The following is a 23,149-nucleotide window of genomic DNA, read 5'->3' as shown; positions in this document are numbered from 1 at the left end:
TATATTCTTTGTCATATTTTTAAAATTGTATAGAGAAGAGCCAAAATGGCTACATACTTCCTTTCCAGTGCAATCAAATTGTTTTAAATAAACTTGCCTCAAGAATGTACACTGGTCATTCAGTGTTGTTTTACTGTAATCCACCCCAAGGGATCTATTGACAAGAACCTCACTTACCCTGCTCTAGAGGTGGGGTGTAACATGAAGCTAGGAAGTAGTACACATTAAAATATTCAGAATAATAGGCATTTATTTTTAGTACTATTTTCATTAAATATTGGTATAATATATCCATGTCTGAGGTAATAAATTAAAAATAAACTCAAGATTTCAGTCCCATATTTGTGCTGCATATTTTTTTCTACCATTATACATAATTTTGAAGCAAACACACACAGTCTGTAATTCTGAATGCAGCTAGGAATATTGTTTTAACACAGTCACTTTTTGTTTCACTATAATTTTGCTGAGAATGTTTATTGCATGATACACTTTTAATAGAAGTTTTAGTTATACTAGAGTTTTCTATTAAATCACACATACCGTAATTATAGGAAGATGGGCATGAAGATGTGCTTTGAGCCAAAGATGGCAAATATTCAGTAATAGCACATACTGCAGGACTATTGTCTGCCTTCACTAGAGCCCAGATCCAGCAAAGCCATTTCAGTGTGTGCTTAGTTTTAGACATGAGTCATTTCAGTGTCATCCATGGCCTTAATTTTTGCTGAATCAAGGACTAGCCAAATCAATAGAACTAAATTAATAGACTTCTTTAACTGTGTGTTATTTGAAAACAGGTTTGCTGGTTTCATGTTTTGTAAGATGTTTTGTAATGACCTCTGTAAGATTGTTTGTATCAGTGAAGCACCCATGAAAGTTTCTAACCTGGTTCATAAATACACTATGAAAAAATAAGCAGCTACAATGACTCTCTTCTACACATTTTGTTAAAAGTAACACCTGGTTTGAAAAGTTATTAAAGTAATTTTTTCCATGGTAAAATATATTTAAAAAAATAAACTCTTAATTTAATCATCTTCCATCAAACATATAAGCATGTTAAAGGGCGGGGCATACTTCAGGTATTTTCATTTATAAATGCAAGAGATCAAGTGTATCAATCTTTTGCACTTAAATGCTGGTGGTAGTAAGGCCCTTTCAGCTATGTCTCCATCAAGCCCAACATTAGTGAGCTAAAGAAACAAACAAACATAAATTTTGCTTGCATATAACTTTTTCATAATCCTGAATTAAAAAAAAAAAATCCTCCCTGCTTAGAAAAAAAACCTCTTATTTAACTGCTGCTATTAAGAAGTATACCTCATCTCCATGTTAACTTTAATCAGTGATTCTGAATGCAAAAGATTTAAACACTCACTAAAATTGCTGTGGCACGCCATTAGACTCTTAATGTTCATAAATTGTGCTAATTCCCATTTAAATCCGGAAGCTATAGTTTAGAGTTAGAGCTAATGGTTGTCTTAATGTTAAAGGTCTATTTCCACCAGATTTTCTTTATTCTATTCTTCAAATGACTGACAGTGCTTATGATGTGATCCTGAAAAACTGTTTGTTGTTATTACCAGAAGCTATAGCCTGTGAGAAAGCTCTCCATGCTCATGCAGTGAGTTGCATTGCTGGGGGACCATGGCCAGCACTGCCGTGGTCCGGGCCTGGCCCGGGCCCTTCAGTACTCCACCGAGCTCACGATCGCCATCGGCTCGTCAAACGTGGCCAGCCGCATCTGCTTCGGGGTAGGGATGGAGAGCATCTCCCCGGTGTCAGTGGGTGAGTGAATCCCATTGTCCATTATGTTTGAAACTTCCTCCTCATGGTCCTCGTACAGCGTGTTGATGTGCAGCAGAGGGTGGGCTGGGTTGCAGCTCAGTGCAGGTGTTGGCTCTGGCTTGACCTGGTTCAAAGCCATACTGGTGGCAGCAGCAGTTGTGGCTATATGGTTGTGGTTACACGTGACAAAAGCCGCAGCAGCAGGCACAGTTCTGCATGTCTCAGATGAGTACAGGATCTCTTTTGCAGGATGAGGGGTGTCTGAAAGAGAACAGAACAGACAGATAAAGGACAGGTAATCTTTCACCGTTCCAGTCCATCAGCAAGGAGTATTCTGAACCAATAAAAGTCATTGGCGGTCTTGCCACTGATTTCAGTGGGATCAGAAGAGGATCCCAAACTGAATTTTTTTGGGACCCTATTCTCATAGGGTCTAAACAATCTAAACAAGACTGTTTCAAAACAACAGGGTTGTAAACCCAGGGAAACAGGACAAACAAGAAGTGAGGTTTGTAAATCTTGCTCTTTTTTATGCATGCTCATGCTTCCTTATGTGAATGGTATTTTTATAAAATGAAATAATAAAAAAAAAACCAACTGGAAAGTATATTTATTCCCTTCTACAGTCTGGCCAGTGTTTCTTAAACAGTATGATTTAATATTTTGACAAATGTAATGACTACTGAAATCCACAGGATGGAATACAAAAGGCATTGATATTTTCAGTGGGAAAAACTAGTGGTTACACATTGTAAGCCACTTGTCTTCAGAAAGAACTCAGCTATTTGTTATAAACTCTTTCCAGAAATTGTAAGTCTGCCTTACCTGATGGACTGCAATGTAGGTTTAACTCAAAAACAAAGTTGGAAATTTTTAATGTGAATGGGGAGTCACAGAGCCCCAAAACTCCAGTAATTATATTTTGCCCTTAAAATATTCAAGCACTAATTTAGATGAAGGTAATTGAACCAGAAAACCCCCAAAAAAGTAGTTTTGAGGAGTTGAAATCAGAGCAGGTGATAAGGAATGCTCTATAATAGCTCACATGCACATTGGGGAGTTGGAGGGCTCTAAGGAGCATAGGGATTTGGAAGTGACAGAAACTTTTATACCTCAAATCACTTCTTTGCTGGGCAGTGGGGTGACGGTAGAGGTCAGTCTGTCGAAGCCCAGAGGGAGGTCTTAGCTTGTAATGAGATGAGAGCCATTGCTTTAAGTACGTACAGATTTTTCTGTAACTTCAACTGCATTGTGCTTCTTTCTTATGTCAGTAGCTTACAAAAATAAACAAGAAGATATCTGTCTATCAGTTTACCTACTAATCTATCACTTTTCTAAATGTTCAAATGGCTTTCCTCATCACCCTAGCACCTAGCAGTTATTGATATATTTGAAACACTCCTTTGAGTTAAGAAAGGGACAGGCTTCACAAGACACACAGGGAACCGAGGCACAGAAAGAGCATCTCCTGCGAGGCCACACAGGAAGCAATGGCAGAAATCCTGAATCCCTGACCAGCACCCACACCTCAGAACATCTATCCTCTGGTCCACATAAGACACAGGGCAATTTAAAGCATGCATGAAGAACAATATCAACAAGATGAGTTTTGATCTTCTAGGTAACAAGTATATGCCAACCCCTAAGATTTGGTAATCTAAGAGATCTTTTTTTTCCACAGGCAGTTTTAACTGCCATTAGTGGTCTCCCACACACTCCTAATGGGCTATTACTGCTCAGGGTACTGGTCATCTACCATGGCAGTTTCCATATGACTTGAAAATAAGGCAGGTTTGAAATGTGCCAAGTGCTGGTGGAGCAGAAAGGGTACAATGGAAGCCAAACGTGCCTCATTTCCTTGGCAAGGCATGACCACACTTGTAGTTGTGAAACCTGCTTACATTTGAAACATTAGCCACACTAACAGCCTGCAGCCTGTTTTGTACAGCTCTACCTGTAATAATCCTTACCCTCTATATAGCTGTTAAAGAGAGAGAACCTCTGTTTCTGAGGCCTGCAAGCCTTGAGATTACTAGCTATCCCCAAACCTAGCACAGTAGGTCAAACAGTTCCAATAAACTCTGAGTTCCTTTGCTACGTAAATTATGACCTGTGGAGGTGGTATGGGCATTACGGCATACTGTACCTTTGAGAGAGGAGGTAACATGCACTACAACATTCTCTTCTTGGTTTAAAAATCCACCCTCTTGGCTTTTTGACGTAGGCATTGAGGGAATGGCTTGAACCTCTGGCTTGGGTTTTTTGCTACTAAGTATATATGGATGAACATCCAAGGAAAAGTGCCGTGTGTGCTTTTTTTCACTGCTTGTGCTTGGGATGGTGTTTTGCTCGCTCTTATGAGTGGACGATTGCTGTGAGGTTTTTGCAGCAGACTCCAACAAAGGAGCTATAAGGCTGTCTGTTGCTGTTTTTCTCCGCACAGGCTTCGGTTTATCGGGCTTATGGTTCTCAACCTTCATGATGGCTAGCTGCTCCTTGAATGGCTGGGGAAGGGGATTGGTAGTCGGGATCCATTTCATCTTCTTCCTTGGTCTCTTAATGATGAGCTGCTCATTAGCATCAATGTCTGCTGGATCAACACTTGGGTCTATGGTCTGAATCCCTGAATCACGCATGGTTGGAGTGGCATCATGATTGGACTGGGCCAATGCTGCGAGCAGCTGGCGTACCACATTGTCGTACATCAGATCACTTTCATTTGTAATAAAATCCAGACGGTTCAATGATTTTATGTGGTCCCTATTTTCATTACAAAACATGGCCAAAATGTTGATATCGCAAAACTGGGACTTCTGCCACTGTTTCTTGGTCTTTATTCCGACTTTGTTCAGTTTATCAAATATGAAGTTAGACTTGCGAAATATGAAGAGGTGAATCAAGTTGATGAGGATTATCAAGTTCATGAAGCAGAGGAGGACGATATCTACACCAGCAATAATCCGCTGGAGCTGGACAGATGGGAGTTTACAGTTCACTCTGATGTGCAATTTGGAGCTGCTTGTTTTGTCTGGAGGCTCACCTAGTGCACATGTAAATTCATTTTGCTTCTGTGTAGCATAGTAGGTGGATAAGTATGTGATTGGTATGATGCTTAAAAAGATGATGAACAGATGTCTTGCAAGATAAAGCTTAGCTAAAAAGTTACTTCTTCCTCTTCTTTCCAGATATTTCTCAAACAAGTTCTGCTCAGGGCTTTTTTCCTTCTCTGCATTCTCAATGATTTCTCTTTTCTCTCTCTCGGTTATCCCTGGGCCTTTGGACTGAATCTGTTTCTCTATTTTTGGTGCCCGCCCTTCAGCTGCACGGTGGTAGCAGTTATCGATCTCCTGAAGCAAAAAATTAAGCTCTGAAGTCAGTCGAGTGGAGGCCAGAAATTCCCAGCCCAGAGCTGGAATGTACATTATCCCAGCAAAAGCCAGCAGTGCATAAGGTAGGAACTTATGCTCAAACAAGGAGGGCCAGTGGCTGGCATCAACTCCTGGCAAGGCATCTTTTAATTCTGTCCAACAATATCCTCTGGCATACAAGGCTTGATCGCGGGTGAAGTTGTGTGGTGTGTAACAGTATATTGGCTCCTCTGTATAACAGAGAGAAAAGTCACTGCTGTGCATTTAACCTACAAAAGGAGCTCTGGAAAATAAACATTTCAAATTACATAAATTTTATTTTACTGTATCTTTACATGACCCTTAAGCCCTCCACATCTATTAGCCAGCTCAGGCTGCACATCCTCACAAACTCTATGGCAAAATTATTTACCTGAAAGTTTTAGAATAAGCCTGAGTTAGAAATGTCAGCAAGAGATACACATTTTTGGTTTAATGACCTCTCTGAAAACAATATCCTAAGCAACTGTGATGTGAACTCTATATAGGTAAAAGACCTGATATTCACTACAAAGCTAGTAGCTGAGGATGTTCCATGCAAATGCTGAAAATTAGATTAAATCCTAAGATTCATCCCAGCTAAACATTCTTCTAAATAGAAAAAAAGTTAGATGTAGCTTAAAGCAATATTTTAATAATTATTACCAAAGTTAACTCATTTGATATGGTAGAGAAAAATGAAAGACATAGAAGGATTTAGTCAACTGTATCCCTCTCAGCTAATATTCTTGTATAAAAGTGTCACTGACCAGGACAGAATCTGGTGTGCTAACTATCAGTATGAAAATTTAATTCTACATTTGAAACTTCGGGTTTTTCTTACACAATGTGTAGTTAAATGCAACTTGCCATCAGACAGTATTACGGAAGAAACAAATACTATGGACCAATAAAGATATCAGACAAAGTAATAGGAGGAAAAGCATAGCAAGGATTATTAAATTCACAGTGATGCAATTTTTCTCTCAGGAAATGTTTCATTTATGTTCTGCTGGAGGATAGAAGGGTTTGTCAAAGGAAATTACACCATATACTTGTCTATTTTAACACCCCTTCTAAACATTCGTATTTTACCATCATCATCAGGATGTTGAGATAGAGGTCTTGACCCAGTAGATAAATTATGTTCTAACATGATCAATTTTTTTTCTAGCAATACATGAAAGAAAGAGAGAAAAACTTATGAAAGCAAAAGCAGCATTAGTTTCCCAAAGAGCAAATGACCATTATGAAGACACCCTATTTAAAGAGAAAGACCATGTTTTCCTATTTTGACAGGTAGAACAAAGAGAATGTATTTTACAGTGTTTTGGTACACCTTTAAAAAACTTCCCAGAATGAGACCCATAGGAGGAGGCATGCTCTCTTGACTTGAGAATCACTCAAGAACATCAAGAACATCAAGAACACTCTGGCTCTGAATGTAGTCTACAATTCAGATCAATACCAGCTCCCTGGAAGAGTGTGGTTGCACTGTTCTCTTTATAATAAAAATGAAAAAAAATAAAATCATATTGATAACAATAAATAGAATATTAAAAATTAACAGACAAGCAACTCCCACTAATCTATCTGGCTTAACAAATGACTCCTTACTTGACCAGTTACTTTTCACATGTGAGCAAATCAAAAGTCAGTTTTTTGGTGTGGAGGTATAAATCTCTTCTGTGACCTAGAGAGAATTAATACTACCAACTTAAACAGAGTTTACAGAATAAATGCTGCTACTCAAAGCAGCATGTAAAGTGAGTATGCCCTGCAAATTCTTTAATATCGCTTTTGAAGACTATTTTATAATTATCTAACTTCAGTCTCAGAGGATAGCTTAAAGCACTTCCATTTAGACTATTTTTGTGTACTTACAGACATATGTAACAAGGAAAATGCTGCTTGACTCCCTTGGTTTCGTAATTACATGGCCTCCCAACCCTACCCATGAAGGGATGCATACAAAAAATTTAATCTCCTCCAATCAAAGACTTATTGTAGAATTCCCCAGGAGACCAAACAGATTCCTGTGTAAAAATGTTCCCATGGAGTAAAAAAAAGGCAAAGCAGAATGCTATGTTTCTCATAAGCAGAATTCAATACTAATCCTGTCATTAAAGTTGGCAATGACATATAGCTGGATCTTAACATGCAGATGTGATGAGGACAGCAGAGGAACAAGTTCTCACACATATAACTCACTCAGCTGTGAGACCCCTGCTTAATGCAGTTTCAAGAAGACAGCAGATTTTTTTTTCCTGTTTTTTAATGCTCTCCTGAGAGGTAAGTAGCACGAAAAAAAGGTTGCAATGATGTTAAAAATCAAAGCTCCGATGTTGGATTGTGCCATATAAAAAAATGTATTTGCTTTTAACTTTATATTCATAAATATACAAAGTTTCTACTGACACTCTTCTTTCACCCTGGAAATTCTTAAGCATAATTCTTCTGTATGAAGGTCCTTTTTCATTCCAGCCACCATGAAATACAGCTTTTTCCTGAGATGTCACAGTTTAATTGCGTATGGCAATGAAGTAAAGTGCTATAAAGAAAATTTTTTAACAGGTTTGGGAGCATTGTTATGGCTGAATGGATTTGTCATCCTCTCATGCTGTCTAGTCTAGAGTCCATAAAAATAATCTGTCTCTGCTCCTTGAAAGATATATTCCTAATAATTACTACATTGAAAAAAACCAACCTCTTTGATGGTAATATATGATGGTTTTCTATACCAACTTAAGCCTAAACATGCATGCTAAGAAGCTTTGTTTCCCTTTTTTTCAGTATGTCAGATGTTTTCAATAAATACATTTTATTTTATTTATACATTTTATCCTGCTCACTATGCACCTAAGTAGCTTTTAGAAATCTGCAGAACTATCCTCTAGGATAAGGTATGAGAGAGATCTCACTGCATTTTTCAGACGTGCAATCAAGATGAAATAAACAACACAGAATTACTTTGTTGTGTAATATAACTGACTGTGTTATGCCACCTGAAAAATAAAAATCCCTTGGCAGCTAAGTTTTTTCACATGCTCCACTGTGCAACATCTCACCCCATCCCATCATTTTAAGTATTACTTAAGTGGAGAGAAGTGACTTGTAGGAGATACTCTGGTGCAGAAGTCATACCCCAGGGGAATAAAAGGGCATGGCTGCAGAAGACACTCAAGGTAGGGAGAAGAATAAAGGGAAGGGGCTGTGCTCAAAAAAATTATTTAGAAAAGATTCAAACAGACAGTATGGAAAGAAGTGAAGTCAAAATATTGAAGCTAGGAGCTGCCAAGTCTGCTGCTTTTAGAAAAGGCTTGGAGAAATGCTTGTGGGCTTCCTGCAGGCACACGCTCCCACTCCTACTGTTCCCAATCCAAGGTCAGCCACCTCCTCCCAGTGGTTCCCCAACCTCAGTATACTTCAGTACACATTCAACTGTCCTCTTTGAGAGGCCCTGAATTAAACACCATTTTCCAGGCTGCAAGTACTAGGCATGAAAATATGTTAGTAAAATAAATCTCCTGCTAAATTTGAAACTGGAGTTATAATACAATATAAAGGTTCTGGATTCCTCAGGAAAGGGGTGGGAATACCGAGGTTTGGGGCTGGAACCCTTAAAAAACTTCCCCCTACAGAAATGAATCTCAGATGTGGAAATGGAGTTACCAGTGGAAAAATCTGATGATTCCTGTTCCTAGACCATTTCCTGAAATTATACTCCAATGCAGAATTGCAGAAATGCTGAGTCCCACATCCCACTCAAAGCAGCTGATTTCAGACCAGCTTGATTAGGGTTTTGTCAGTCTCAAAACCTCCAAAACTAGAGGCTATTCAACCTGCCTGTGCATCCTGCTCAGGCAGGGACAATCTCCTCAATTGATTGTCCTCAAAATGCATTTTCATCTTCTTTAGGTCAGTCATGTCCAGCAAGAATGGCTGATTCATGCAGCAGCAATTTTTTTAATTTTTGAGAAATGGCCATTTAAAAAAATGAATGCAATGGCCAGTAGCATTAAGAACACATCCAGTAAAATACAGCCAGAAGGCTATCCCAGACATACAGGTGGCTAGAGCTCAGGCCTCAGTATTTCATCTCAGTCAAAGGAAGAGATGCCAGCAGCACAGCTCAGGGAAGTCGTGTTGAGGGGGTGAGTGTGTGTGCATACATGTGTGCATTTGCCCATCTAGAACAAGAAACACTTTGCAAGAAACGTGGTTTATGGCACACTAAAATGACACTGTCAAGAAGATATGGTGAAATTGTACATACACATCACTCCCCACTGTCTATTAAGAGTTAAGACTTTACAAGTCTTCTTGGGAAAGCGAGTGAATTGCATCTAACACACTCACCACTTAAAAATAGAGGTAACAGTGACAATCTCTTAACATTCAGTGCTGTAAAAAGTCAGGCTTGCTCCTGAAAAGACTTAAGCAACTGCATGCTTAAGCAATAGGACATTTCCCTTAAGGTGATGTTATTACTCACAGTGTATAAAATCTGGCCCGTGCATTTCTCTTTGAAGAACTGATGCTGTAGTTTTAAAACTTCTAAAATACTATTACAAGCAGAAGTTATTTAACTGAATGTGGACAACACATTTAGAGTGCTTTGGTAGGCATTACAAAAAAAGAAAATATTAATAATAAACAGTATATGCTCCTACGTAACAGGCCAAATGAATTTTCATACCTACTGCATTCCCAGCAGAATAAAGTATTTTTGCCAAAATATAAACCATGATATCAAATGGTATATGCCTCCTGTGACCTCCAGCTTTTAGAATTTATTCTAGAAAAAGAAATCACACCTCATTAATCTTCCCACTGAAATGCATTATTCAGCATTCCAGTGCAGTAATTGAATAAAGCAGAAGAAACAGTAAAATTTTCCAACAGCAGACAGAAAAAACAAAACGGTTTTGAGAAAATAGAATACAAAAACCTAAAAAAAGATGGAAATTCTTGGGCTTGCTACACCAAGGCAAAGGTAAGTATGGCTCTTGTGTGAAGATTTCTTCAAGGATCTAGTAAACATTCAGTGTGACTGCACAGGGTATAGGCAGCAGAACTGGTGATTAGGTGCTGCTGAATAGCCTGGATCTCCCATCCTCTGGACAAGTGCCTAAACACTCTTGCTGGAGACCCAAGCTAAGTATCAGGTAAGTACACTGATAACTGTACTTACTGAGTTAAATACACTACAGACTCACCCTAGCCTAGTGCTTCCTAGCAAATGGCATCCTGCCCTCTTGAAGAGAGCTGCTAAATCATCCTCATACCTGTGCCCAATCTGCCTGTGAAGATAAATTGCCAATCCAGTCAAGATCTCTGAAGCACTCCTTGTGCAGTCCTCTCCATTTGTCTCCAAGGAGAAATATAAGATTTAGGTAGAATCTCTGTGCCCATCACTTCCTGGTACACACATTTCTAACAGACAAAATACATTAGAAACTGCCTCACTCATCTTGGGTACTAAAAGGATTGCACAAGAAAGCAGGTAGCAAACTATTTATTTTTAGAAACAGAAATTATTTATTTAGTACTTTTTCAGCAATTTTGAAATGCAAAAGAAGAAATGTCCTGGATCCTCTTCTCTCTGGAAAAAATGAATAAAGAACACTTATGTTACCAAGGTTGAAAATGTACTCTAAGAAAGTCAAATATTATCTAAACAGTATATGTATCTTCCATCCCAGTCACACAGTCCACAAGGAATATGTAACTCTGCTCTGAACCACTGTACCAAATGCTAGCTAATACCCAAATTAACTGTCAGCAAAAGGATAAATTCACTTAATTTAACTAATTTATTTCAACTTTATTTAAAAGATATTTAAAGGTTAGAAATTAGTACAGTGTAAGGACAGATCCCTGAAATTAATTTTGTGTGTCATGCAGTCCTATATCACTCACTGAGTACTCATATGAAAGAGAAAACATCCATCAAAATAAGCCTTAACTTGGCAAGTCAATTATTAAGAGTTACTAGTTTTACTGAAATAAAAAGCCAATACCTTTACCTTTCTTAGGGGATATTCTTTCCAATCTGAATACAGATTCCATACCCATGAAGTCTTCCTAAGTTACAAATTTCTCCATGATCAGCAAGGTAAGGTAAGCCTTTTTTGCCCAATCTCTGAAACCACTTGTCCTGTTTAAGAAAAAAATCTTGAAAAGAAAGTCCCTAAAAAAATGAGATAGGAAACCACTGCTGCTATTAGGTTTTACTGGCACATACTCTGTAAGGATTAGCCATAATGAGTGAGATGTAGATAAGCAATTTCAAAGATTGACAGGTCACCCACAAGGGTAACTACAGTTGCAAGGGAAGCAGCAGGTCTCCCTGTATTTCCAATTTGGGTCTTTTTGCCTTGCAGTACTTCTGCTTGAACTACATATATTTTGGATCCATAGAAGTAATGAATTAACAATGCACTTCTCTAGAGCATATATAAATTTACAGAACCATATTCCCTGTATGTAATAGACACTGGCTCTTCTAAAAGTAGCTGGTGTCCTCACCCTTACTGGTAATCTCAGGCTTTGTATGCATGCCCAGGTTAGTCAGGAGGAAAAGACACCTACTCCTGCTCACCTGGTATGTTGGAAACAGCAACTGTGATGAGGAGGGTGCAGAAACACTTAAATGAATCCCTTAGGCTGCTCCTATAGAGGAATATGTCCTCAATAATAAGCTGCCATCTACCATGTGATGGCCATGCAGCAAGGTGGTAAAGTCACTGAAAAGAGAGCTTATTTATAGTGACTGGACTATTGATGCCAAGATTTAAGGGAGGGTTAGATCTGAATTTAAAGGAATGTATTAATCTAAATTTAATTAATGAAATTCAGCCATGCAGTCAGTCCTACAAAAGAAATCTGAATAACATTTATTTCTAAATTTAGTGCTTACATGAGGAGGTGAGTGGAAGTTCAGTGATGTACAGATCTGCACAGAAGTAGTGAGGTGTGAAAAGAATATTTTAACGTTTTGCAGAGGTCAGAAACTGCCCACTAGAGATGGAACCCCAAAGCAACTACATGGACTCAGACAGTATGATAGTGTGGACTGCAATAATACCTGAAGGAAACTGCAAGAATAAATGCTGAAATGAAATGAATCATGAAAATCCAGTGAAACCCATGATAAATGAACAATGGTGGCTTCTTAAATCAAGGGTCAAGTACAAAATACAACCACAGGAAGCAACAGGAAACAGCAGGTTCATTCTATTGCATTATTATTTCTTAATGAATAGAAATTAAAAAGATGGCTTGTATTAAGTACCTCTTGGCATAAACACAGCACCCGGCAAAGTTCATATTGAAGAAGAAGAAAATAACCAACAGTTAGCTCATTAGGTAATAATATTATTTTAATAACATAGTATTTAGAGAGCAGAGATGAGTGGTCTACTGCTTTTGGAAACCTGGTTCCTCCATGTATAGAAAAATTGGGTTTTGTGAAGCATCATAATTATTTTGAATCATCACAGAAGAGACAGAAGAATCCGCCACCTGAGGCTCCCAAGGGCTCTGTCAGTTCCAGTGTAGAGGTCTCCTGACCTCCTGAAGAAAACAAGGATCTCACAGAAGAGAAGGTACCCAACCTCAAAATGTGAAATAATTATTTCATCATAAAAATAAAATGCTTCAGAAATAGTCACTGAGCTCTGAGCTGCAAAAACCACACCACACATCTCAGCACCTGGCTGCAGCACTGCTCCATGAACTTTGAGTCTGCATGACAGGATTGGTGCCACTAAAGAAAAGCAAACAAATCCCCAAAGCTTGCTATCATAGTGAACAGCTGCACTTCCCCATTCAAATGCAAGCATTTAATACATGCCTGGGACAAAATCCCCAAAGATGTAAATATGTGCCCTGATTTCAATGATTTTCTCAGAAGAAATCCTGTATCATGTGAAAAGGAATCTACAAGAATAATGCCAGTCTACTGTGAAATTATTCAGCTTTTGTAATTAGACATATACACGTACTGAGGGTGTCCACTGCAGCTATTTTTAATTCTGAGAGAACCCAAGGAACTCAGTGATGATGCAGATTCTTCCTGAAGACTTTTATAGCTGTAAGAAAACACACAAGCTGAAATTTCCTCTACATCATGAATGCATGATTTCTATCTAGTTTAGAGACAACAAAGAGCCTCAAATATTTCAGGGTAGCTTTAAAAAACAGTCTCTATTACTCTTTATTTATCCACAAGGTTTCCTTTTGACAAAGGTAAATAAATTAAGTAGCTCTCAAACAAAAATATTTTTGACCATCTGTTCAAATCTGTTGGTTATCTGAAAGCATGCAGCAGGGCTAAAATTTATCCATACTTTGAACCTCTTCCCACATATAACACTTGAAAAACTGAAGGGGTTAATAATGCAAGCAGGTCATTAAAGACATAAAAAATGATGATGTATATGTGTTGATGAAGTCTGAAAAATGAAATTTGACAGGAAAAATATCTGCACTCACTAGGAACTGCAGTGGAGTAATGTATAGCTTCCATTTCCTCAAGAGTACCTTTCTATTCACAATTCAGCTGTGAAACTGCAAATCTTTAAATGCTCAAAACTCAGAGTCCTAGCTAGTGTATCTTGTGCACACTGCGAGTTTGTATGTGTGTAAAGGGCCCTTATCCTTTGGGAAAAATTCCATCAGCTATGTGAACAGCCAGCAGCCAAACTGCAGCCAGCCTGTGGGTGCTTGTATCATTTTAGCTCTTTTTGAAAATATGTGCTAAGAAAGCACTAAAGTGGTACTGTGACACTCCTCAAATTCTCTCTTCTCTGCTAATATCACCTCAGAAACAATTTCTGCGCTGGTGTCATCAGTTTGTCATACACTAAATAATCTGGCTCTGTACTCTTGGCACTAACAAAGTCAGTTAGGAAAATGCCATTTTCACTTTCTTTAAGTGCAGTGGGAGAGCAAAAATGGAAAGGAGGATCAAAAGCTATCTATTAGGTAAGTCACCTAAGTAAGCATATGTAATTATCCTGACACAATTCAAAACAGGAATACAAATTAGAAAAGTTGACAAGAAATACAAAATAGAACTCCATCTCATAATATAGAAATCTGACATATACTGTTTTGAACATACTGTAGGGAGAAAAGTGAAAAAGACATTGAACTCACACATACACTGTATTACACAGTATTGTAAGCATTGCTTATGCAAATGATTACAAATCAGAAAATAAAACATAAAACCTTGAACTGACACTTCAGTCATTAAACACTGTTTCCTTCCATTGCTTTCTTATGAAAATTTTCTAGCAGAAGGATAGTAGAAGGCTGAACTATACAACTGCTTAGAGACATAGAAATACAGCATTTTAGAGCAACCTCTTCTGTATTTTATAGGCACCGTTTTAAAAACCTACCATGAAAACCATTGTCAAAGCTTGGCTTTTGACTAAAGTATAAAAATCAACTGGATGAATGCTTTGCTTTATTTTAATAAAGTACCGGCAGTTAACAGCTTGGGTGGGAAAAGCAAAAATGACTGCAATAGGGAAAGAATAATTCACTGTGAATTGAAAGCATGAGCACTGCACAAGAGGGATATGAGTTAGCAATACCTTGACAACATCAGTTCGGAAACCAAAATATTTCAATATTTTGAAGATAACAATATATAACATCAACATATTCCTTTGGAACCCACCACTCTCTGGACCCTTACAGACAAAACTTCCCACAGACATTATTGATGGGGTTGATTCTCAACCCAGCACAGGTACCTTAAATCTTTTATCTTCTAAAGTTTAATCAAGTTCGATGTTTTACCATTTCTTTCATTAAAGGGTTGACTTAGGTTAACAAAGAAACACTTCCAATGATAAAGAATCCCAAAACCTTTATCATAGGAAAGGGAACAATCCAGAAGGCCTCAATGCAGCTAAAATGGGAAGACAAAAGTGACAACCTATACTAACAGGCATAAAATCTGCTTTACCACCAGGCAGTACCTGGTATAGTCACATCTTCATGCCCTGGGACAGCACAGTGCTATAAAATCTGAACTCTCTGTTCATATCGATTGTATTTTACTTCTGATTTGCACAGGAATAACTAACTGCTAGGAAATAAAAAGCTAGGTATGAGAAATCAAACCTCCAGAGAGTCAAACACAAGCATGAACCTCTGTAAAGCACTGCATACACATCAGCATGAGTGCTCCAGAAGATGCCTAAGACTGTATAGGGTGTGATGGGGGTTACGTCACTTTTCTTACTGTATTTCAAACACATTTGCTCTCATATTTAAATTTAAAAAATAGTTGTTACCTTTAAAGCAGATGTCTTTTAAGCTCTTTTGTTTTTCAAACGGAAACAGAGCAAACCAAAGTTCCCTTGGCACCACCCACTGTTACCTCGACAAGGACACTTCTGTTGGGGAGGTTTCCTTTAGCCTATGCTGCCTTCTGAGAGCCCTGTAACTCCAGGGAACTCATAGTTAAATACTGATTACATCCACTAAGTGAGAGAAAAGTGCCTCAAAAACTTTCTTTATTATTCTCAAGGTCATCATACATTGGCCTCTAAATAGAGTATATGCCAGTTTTATACAAAGTCCATTCATGGGTGAGTTTGGAAAGGGCAATAATTTTCATTCTTTTGTGAGTGCTCATGTGGGCTTTCTTTGTGTTGGGTAGCTGAATATTGCTCCTAAATGACTTTATGATAATCTTATGCTCAGTAGAAATAGGGCTCATGGATTTATTTTAATTAACTTTCTAGGGGTGTCCTTTCTGGAATCACACTGGTTTGCTTGAAAAACAAAGGAGAATTAGGAGACTCAGAAATGACACTGTAGGAGGTTAGCTATGTGACTTTCTTTCCTCCTGTGAAAAAAATTTCAGGAAGTGGGGGCCAGTGCAAGAATCGTATCTTACTTCAGCCATCAGAGTGAACTTTTGTGCCCATTGAAATCAATGCTCTTACTGCCTCCTTTGCAGCCTGACTTTAACTTTCAGGAGTGCATCCTAGTAGTGTGTCTGCCCTTTGCCATTCTCCTGCAGAGAGCTCAATTTCACCCCAAATACAAGGCCATCTATTAGTGAAGTATGGAAACAAAACCTTATCTCCCAATATATTTTAGCTACATTACAGATTCATTTTTAGAGCAAAAGAACACTGAGAATGACAGCCCCTCTTTTCACCTTGAGTCAGACTGAAAGGACACCAAGCACCCAGGGCTGCACAACGTGGAGCATGGCCAACAGGTCGAGAGCTCTCTACTCTGTTCTCATGGGACTCCACATGCAGTACTGCACCCAGCTCTGGAATCCTTTGCACAGGAAAGATCTGCCTGAGATCATGAAAATGATCAGACAGAAGGAGAACTTCTATGACTGGCTGAGAGAAGTGGGGTTGTTCAGCCTGGAAAAGAGAAGATTCCAAGAAGACCTTTCAGTACTTTAAGGAGGCTTTTGAGAATGATGGGGACACACTTTTAGCAGGGCCTGTATCTCAAGGGTAGCTTTAGATTGAACACAAGGAAGAAATTCTTTACTGTGAGGGTGGTGAGGCACTGGAACAGATTGTCCAGAGAAGTTGTGGATGTCCCATCTCTTCAATGAACTGTTCAAGGCCAGGCTGGACAGGGCTTTGAGCAGTTTGATCTAATGAAAGGCATCCATGTCCATAGCAGGGAGTTGGACTATATGATCTCTAAAGTACCTTCCAACCCAAACCATTTTACGACTTTATGATACATGGAATAGAAGAAAAGCACAATATCTAATTTAAAGTCTTTTGTAACGCATTAAGTTCAGAAGAATTCTGATTTTTTTCACAATATCAGCATAGTATCTGCTAAACAATTAGTTCTTGCCTCTTATGCTACTAAAACAGTAATTTGTAATTTAATATCTCAAAAGAGATGTAAAGCTCAGAACACTCTAATTCAAGGGCAAACAAATCACTGACATGAACAGCACATGCATTTACCTAAACAAAGAATTTGCCCATAGCATTAAAACAACATAATTGACTAACTTTATCTTCAGACACAGGAAAAATAGAGTATACAATATATTATACTACAGACATAATGATTTTTAAGGTTGTCAATTACAATCTTTTAAATAAACACCCTGCTCCTTCTTTGTCCTCTGTTGTAGGACTGAACTTTACTTTCATATGTGCTTCCTTGAAGCCTCTGGCCCCAGAAGACTTACAGCTGTCTGGAGACTCCCAGGCTTCCCATGATGATGGGGTGACTTCTGCACACCCCCAGGGCAGGACACCCACCCTGCCTGACCAATTCTTACTAGACTTGTCGGACAGACTGTACAGTTGGTCTTGACTTTAAACTACACTTTGCACACACATAAACTAGATTAGAGGCTCTGATCTCCTCTACCCACTGATCATGAGGGTTCTTCCAATCCTCAGCAAAAAAAGTTTTGTGAAAAACCACTGCTTTCAGACAATTGCATTTTTATGTCTTCAGTGCACACACCCTTGTTCCAAAAGCTTTACCAATACTGATTAAGTAAGATGATACATACCCCAGAAAAGGGGGTTGTTTTCAGTTTAGTGGCATGATCTTCACATGGCTTGCACTGGATATCATTAACAGAATGAGGAATAATGGCAAGTATCAGATAAGCACACAGATAAGGGCCCAAAGCAAAGTGTGGGAAGCTACTGTGATATTCACAACCAAAGTGCAGTAGGTACCTTACTCAATTTCATCAGCAAAGTTTGCACTTACATAGTTACTATTTAAATTGCACATAAGGAGCAGTATCCAAAGCAAAGTTAGATTTTTTCCAAGATCAGTGACAGTGTATGGGTGAAACAACAGAAACTGTAGAATCAGTAATAAGCCTGAATCCAGCTGAACTATTGTTATCAGAGTCAGTATCTCTGGAAAGAATAACTTAGTAAAGAATTCTGAGTAAATACTGTTTCATTAGAAGAGCAACATCTGATTAAGACCACAGTAAAATTAATGTAAGTTTTGCTCTTGAACTCTGTGGAAGCAGAATTGAATTCACTAACCTAGAACCCTTCAACTCAAGCCTAAAAAATTGTCTACTTAGTTTTATTAGATACTTAGAATTTTTCTATTACATTCTCTTGCATAATTTCTTCCTTTTCTCATATTATTTTTCTAATTGCAGACCATCTGAACAAAGATGACATCCTATGACAGAAGAACATTACCACACATTTTCCCAGAGACACAAGGATGTTTTCTGTGTTACTTTTTAAAGTTTTGTCCTGGCAGGACACAATAGGCTATTATTTCTGTCTTACAGGGTCAAATCAGCATACACAGCCCAGAAGTCATAAGTAGACATAAGCAACATTGTTTTTAGTCCTTCTAAAAAACAAATCTGGAACACAACTGTGGGCCTAGATAATAGTCTAATAATAATTATAATAATAACAATAATTAGATAGTAATTATCTAATTATCTAATTATAGATAACAGCACAAAATAAACTCAATAGCAGAAATACAGGCAGATGCAAGCAAATTCAATAGGCTCTCTGTCTTCCATATGTCTGTGGACTACAGTTTAGCCTTGCAGAGGGATGTCCACTGTATAAATCTGAGTCTCAGACTTGATACTTCCTCCATGATCTACAGCCTCAGATGACTTCTTCATGTGGAGCAAGCAACTGCTGTCTGACCAAGCAGTGAGCATCAAAGGGTTCTGCTAGCAATTTTGCACTATGTCAAGGAACACACATGAAGGGGGCATGACCTTGCCTGCATCCAAGGCTGTCTTTAGGCCTACTGAGGCTCAAATCTGTACATCTCAAACAGTATGAAGGCATATACATAAGCACGCACTTACGAGATGCCGCAGGATTGCCTTTTTATTAGTTTAGGTCTCTACAGAGGAAGCGATCATAAAACTTTTGCATTCCACAGATGATCCTCAAAGGTGACCTTGAAACCTATCTTTCAGTTGCTATGAAGAGCCAGTTTTCATGTACCCTGTAAACATGGTTTCTCTATGATACCTCCAGAAGACCATACAAAAGATGAGGCTCTTATTAACTGTGGCTAGAGATCTTGAGCTATATAACTATTTTTAAAAAATACTGAGGTAGACTGAAAAAGTTTTAACTATAATTAAGAAAAATATCAATATTCCATTTACAAGAGTTATACTTGTAGGTGATTTAAGTTTACCTCATAATGAAAACGAGTATTAAAGACTGGAAGTCAATCCCAAAGCAGCATACAAAGCAAGACCCTTATTCTGGTATGTTTAAACTGGTTAAACACAGCCAATTCTCACCAACCTCACAAGCTGCCAGGTTAGTCCTGTATATTTAAAGCACTAATAATATCCTACAGATTTTCAGTATGGAGCTTCAAGGGACATTAAAAGCAGTCATGCACTGGCAGCTACACTCATCAAGCCTACAATCCACACAGCAAAACAATGTTTACATATGCACTAGCAGCCCAAAAGGTGTCGTAACAGTTTACTGGATCAGTAATTTTCAAGGCTCACCAAAACTTGACCTTCTGAGACTGGTGGTGATGGGTACTCAAATTAAGCTTTTTAAACTGTTACCAGTTTATGCAAGATGTTGGCCCTCAGAAGAAACAGATACCAGTGATTTCCACTGTCACAATACGGCAAAGCACACTGCTTGGTGCTCCATATATAGTATCAATCTCCATGAAAGCATCAGCCTCTCCCTGGTAGGCCAGTTAACACTCATGCTGTAGACACCAGAAGTAATATCACAATAATGCTTGACATCAGCCAGGGTCCAGCTCAGGACCTGTCCAGGATCCACCTCAAGCATTAACCTGCTCTGTCACCTACGCCAGCTCTCACCTGCTGGGCAACGGACACCTCCCCACGCTACTGCTGCCTGCAGGTGAGTGACCCGGGGCTGCTCGCCAAGGAGGGCGGCTGGGGACCATTCCCCACCACTCGCCTGACAGCCAAGGCAAGAGGCAACAGCTGTCCCCGTTAGGGACCGGCCAGGGCGGCGACACCACTGCCCTACCCGCCAAGCCAACACCTCTGTCCTGCCCGTCACGACGAGGGCCAGTGGCCGTCTCCTGAGCACAGGTGGCTCTTAGGCAGTGGCCGCCGCCGCCCTGCCGCTGTCCCCACCCGCCAAGGCGAGGGCTGGCTGACATGTCTCAGCACCAGTGGTCTCGTTTAGTAGCCACTGGGACACGACCCTGCCCGTGCTGCCGCCCTTACCGGCAAAGTTCTTGGTGAAGACGAGGGTGACGAGGAGGATGGGGATGAGGACGGTCCCGATGGTGACCACGCGGTCGAAGGGCAGCTCCAGCTTCAGCTGGAGGAGCAGAGCCGCCAGCGCGCCCGCCTTGTCATCCTGCTGCCCCGGCAGGATGAGCTCCTTCAGCTTCTCGCCCGCCAACAGCGCCGTGGCCATGTCGGGGTGGTTATCGATGATGTGTTGCATAAGCAGAGGCGGCGGGCGGCCTCACGCCGCCGGGCTTCCCCGGGGACGGGCGGCGCCCGCCCGGCCTGCGGGGACAACACCGACAGCGGTGACGGCGGGGCCGCGCTGCCGCAGCGGCACCGAGCGCTCCCCCGGCCCGGCGCGCAGCCCCCCGCCGCCCCGGGCAGCGCCGTGCGGGCGGGCCGGGCGGGCGCGACCCCGGCGGCAGCGGCTGTGCGGCGCACGGCTCCCCGCTCGCTCCCCTACCACGAGAGGCGGGCAGCGACACGAGATGCCCGGTGACAGCTGTGCCATTAGGCGCTGCCTCTGCTTCGCAACCCGTGCTGTACAACAGCGGCGCAGCAGCCATGCAACCAGGCAGACCGGAGCCGCCTCCCGAAGTGCTGCAGACACGGGAGGGGGCATTTACCTGGCAACTTCGGTTCCCTCGGCTCCGGGGGACGGTGAACAAAACCGATGGCCGGTACAGGAGAGCGGAAGCCGAAAATAAACTTACACTGGACCTTCCTGCCGAAAAAAAGGTCCCTGCACCAGCACAAGTAATGAAACCGCTCCGTATTCGGAGCGGAAGGTGGATGATGTGCTGATGCTCGTTACAGCAGCGGGCGGCTGGCGCTCGCATGGAAATGCCCGCCTGCACCGAGCAGCGATAGCGTGCGGAGCAGTTCAAGAAGGGGCTCGCAGCCGTGGGGAGGAGGAGGAGGAGGAGGAGGAGGAAGAGGCGGGAGCAGCCCGGAATGAACTGCGGGAACGCAGAGGTCCTTTAAGGCATCCCAGCGAACCGCTGGAGCCTGCGGAGCCGGGCGCGGCCGCAGCAGGGCGGCCGGGAGCGGCGCGGCCGCAGCAGCCGGTGCGGCACAGCCCATGCGGGGCTCCGAGCGCAACACGTCGCGGCCCCGGCGCCCGCGTCCCCGCAGGAGCCACCGCGCGGCGGCCGCACCGCGCATGCGCCCGGCGGCCCGGGGAGCGCGGCGGCCGTGCCGGCCCTGGGAAGGTGTCGGGGGCGGCCGGAGGGAGCCTGGAGACACCGGGACGGGTGGTCCTGGAGACACCGGGACGGGTGGTTCTGGAGCCAGGACGGGACCGGGGCTCCCTCCTGTCTCCTTCGCGCAGCCCGCACAGGGGAGCTCTGGCCGGGGTAGGCGGGAGCTCCCGCGGCTCAGGGATAGAGCAGGGTAGTGATGAGGGAAAGGGAAACCCTCACCCCAGCGGGCCCTGAAGGTCTTGGATCTGTAGGATTTAAATGCTGGCAATAGAAAGCCCTTCCAGATGCTGTCTTTTTAAAGCACATGTGGGGTGGCCCACACCTGGTAAAACAGCCTAAGAGCAGAGTGGTTGCCAAACTGACCTGTGTCTTCACAGAGATGGCCGGACCTTGCTGTCCTCCTCCGGAACAGGCTGGGAACGGAGCACCCATCGACACTCTGGGAAAAAGCTGGAGCACACAGCATCAAAGGAGGCCGTATGTGCTGCATCATAGCCTGCAGCAATAGTGTTCAGACAAAAGCTCCAGGTCACAGATCCTGCTTCTTATTTATGGATTTTATATTTAGCAGTACTTAGATAAAAAAAAAACAGAGATAAACAAATATTGCTGATATTTCTCTCAAAGATTTGCAGTTGTCATCTGCAACTCACATGAGTAAGGCAGAGATTTTTATCTTTGCCTTGAAATTTTAGTTTTCCTGGTTACTATGAACAATATGATGGTTGTGTTTATTATCCAATTTTAAATATTGGGTGCAAACTTTAATTAATACTTCTTGGCAGGGGTCCTTCCATCCAGGCAGGGAGATAATGAGCAAAGCAAGAGGGGTGTCCTGATGGTGACTGAGCAAGGATCCCAGGCAGCCAACACAAAGCTGTTGGTGCCAAATGCTCCTGAAGAGTAGTGAAGATCAGAAGGCAATAGAGCCTAAACCTGAACCTATAACCATCTGTCCAACCCCCAACACCATCACTTTTTTTCATTTTCCCTGCTCCTAATCCTCCATGGGCTCTGCCTCTGATGGTCTTCTGTAAGAACTGACACTGCCTCATAGGCAGAAGGCAGGGAGGAGAGGTACCCTTTTCTTAGCCCCTTGTTTAGTGGGTATTTGTGATGCAGTGCAGCACAGAGTTCTTGGTCACCAGCTGTACCCCAGGCTGGGCAAGGTAGGAGCAGTGAGGATCCTGGTATGGTGAACTTGGGAACAGAGTACAGCCTGTGTTGTTTCTATAGCTGAGGGGACAGTTTCTGGGTTGGGCTTCAAGCCTCAATAATCCTAGCTATCTATGAGGAGGGATAGATGCATCAATTTCTCTTGCCCTAGCTGTATTTGGACTGCATGTGTATTTAATCAGCCCCTAATATACAAGCTTTCTATTCCAACAACAAAGAACAAAATACCTTATGCACTTACTGCTGCTGTCAGAGGGATGATACTGAGCATCACTACAGCTGATGTGCAAAACTTTTGCTCACTTTCAACATTGTAATTGTTTCACCATGATTTGCCTGCTGTTGACAATCTTGTC

General features: G+C 41.3%; 1 protein-coding gene across 7 annotated transcripts; it reads right to left on the bottom strand.

Annotated features, from left to right (window-relative positions):
- Positions 1 to 224: 224 nt before the first annotated feature.
- PANX2 (pannexin 2) lies at positions 225 to 21,464 on the bottom strand. Of its 7 annotated transcripts, none has more exons than XM_033514570.1 (5): positions 21,042 to 21,464; positions 20,407 to 20,697; positions 11,207 to 11,337; positions 3,938 to 10,782; positions 225 to 2,052 (listed from the first exon to the last, which is right to left on the bottom strand). In XM_033514570.1, exons 4-5 carry the CDS (start codon positions 5,421 to 5,423, stop codon positions 1,691 to 1,693), a joined length of 1,848 nt encoding a protein of 615 aa, XP_033370461.1. In that variant the 5' UTR covers positions 5,424 to 10,782; positions 11,207 to 11,337; positions 20,407 to 20,697; positions 21,042 to 21,464; the 3' UTR covers positions 225 to 1,690. The 7 variants fall into 7 exon arrangements, 6 of the variants coding, with proteins under 6 accessions (XP_033370461.1, XP_015484402.1, XP_033370462.1 ...); XM_015628920.1 differs by lacking the exon at positions 11,207 to 11,337 and adding an exon at positions 2,904 to 2,977 and having other exon boundaries at positions 1,971 to 2,052; positions 3,938 to 5,389; positions 21,042 to 21,134; XR_001521807.1 differs by lacking the exon at positions 11,207 to 11,337 and adding an exon at positions 2,904 to 3,065 and having other exon boundaries at positions 2,027 to 2,052; positions 3,938 to 5,389; positions 21,042 to 21,134.
- Positions 21,465 to 23,149: the final 1,685 nt, after the last annotated feature.

This window comes from Parus major, chromosome 1A, assembly GCF_001522545.3.
Source record: "Parus major isolate Abel chromosome 1A, Parus_major1.1, whole genome shotgun sequence".
Classification (NCBI taxonomy): Eukaryota; Metazoa; Chordata; class Aves; order Passeriformes; family Paridae; genus Parus; species Parus major.
The sequence above is the reverse complement of the archived record's forward strand: the minus strand, read 5'-3'. Positions and strand labels throughout refer to the sequence as shown.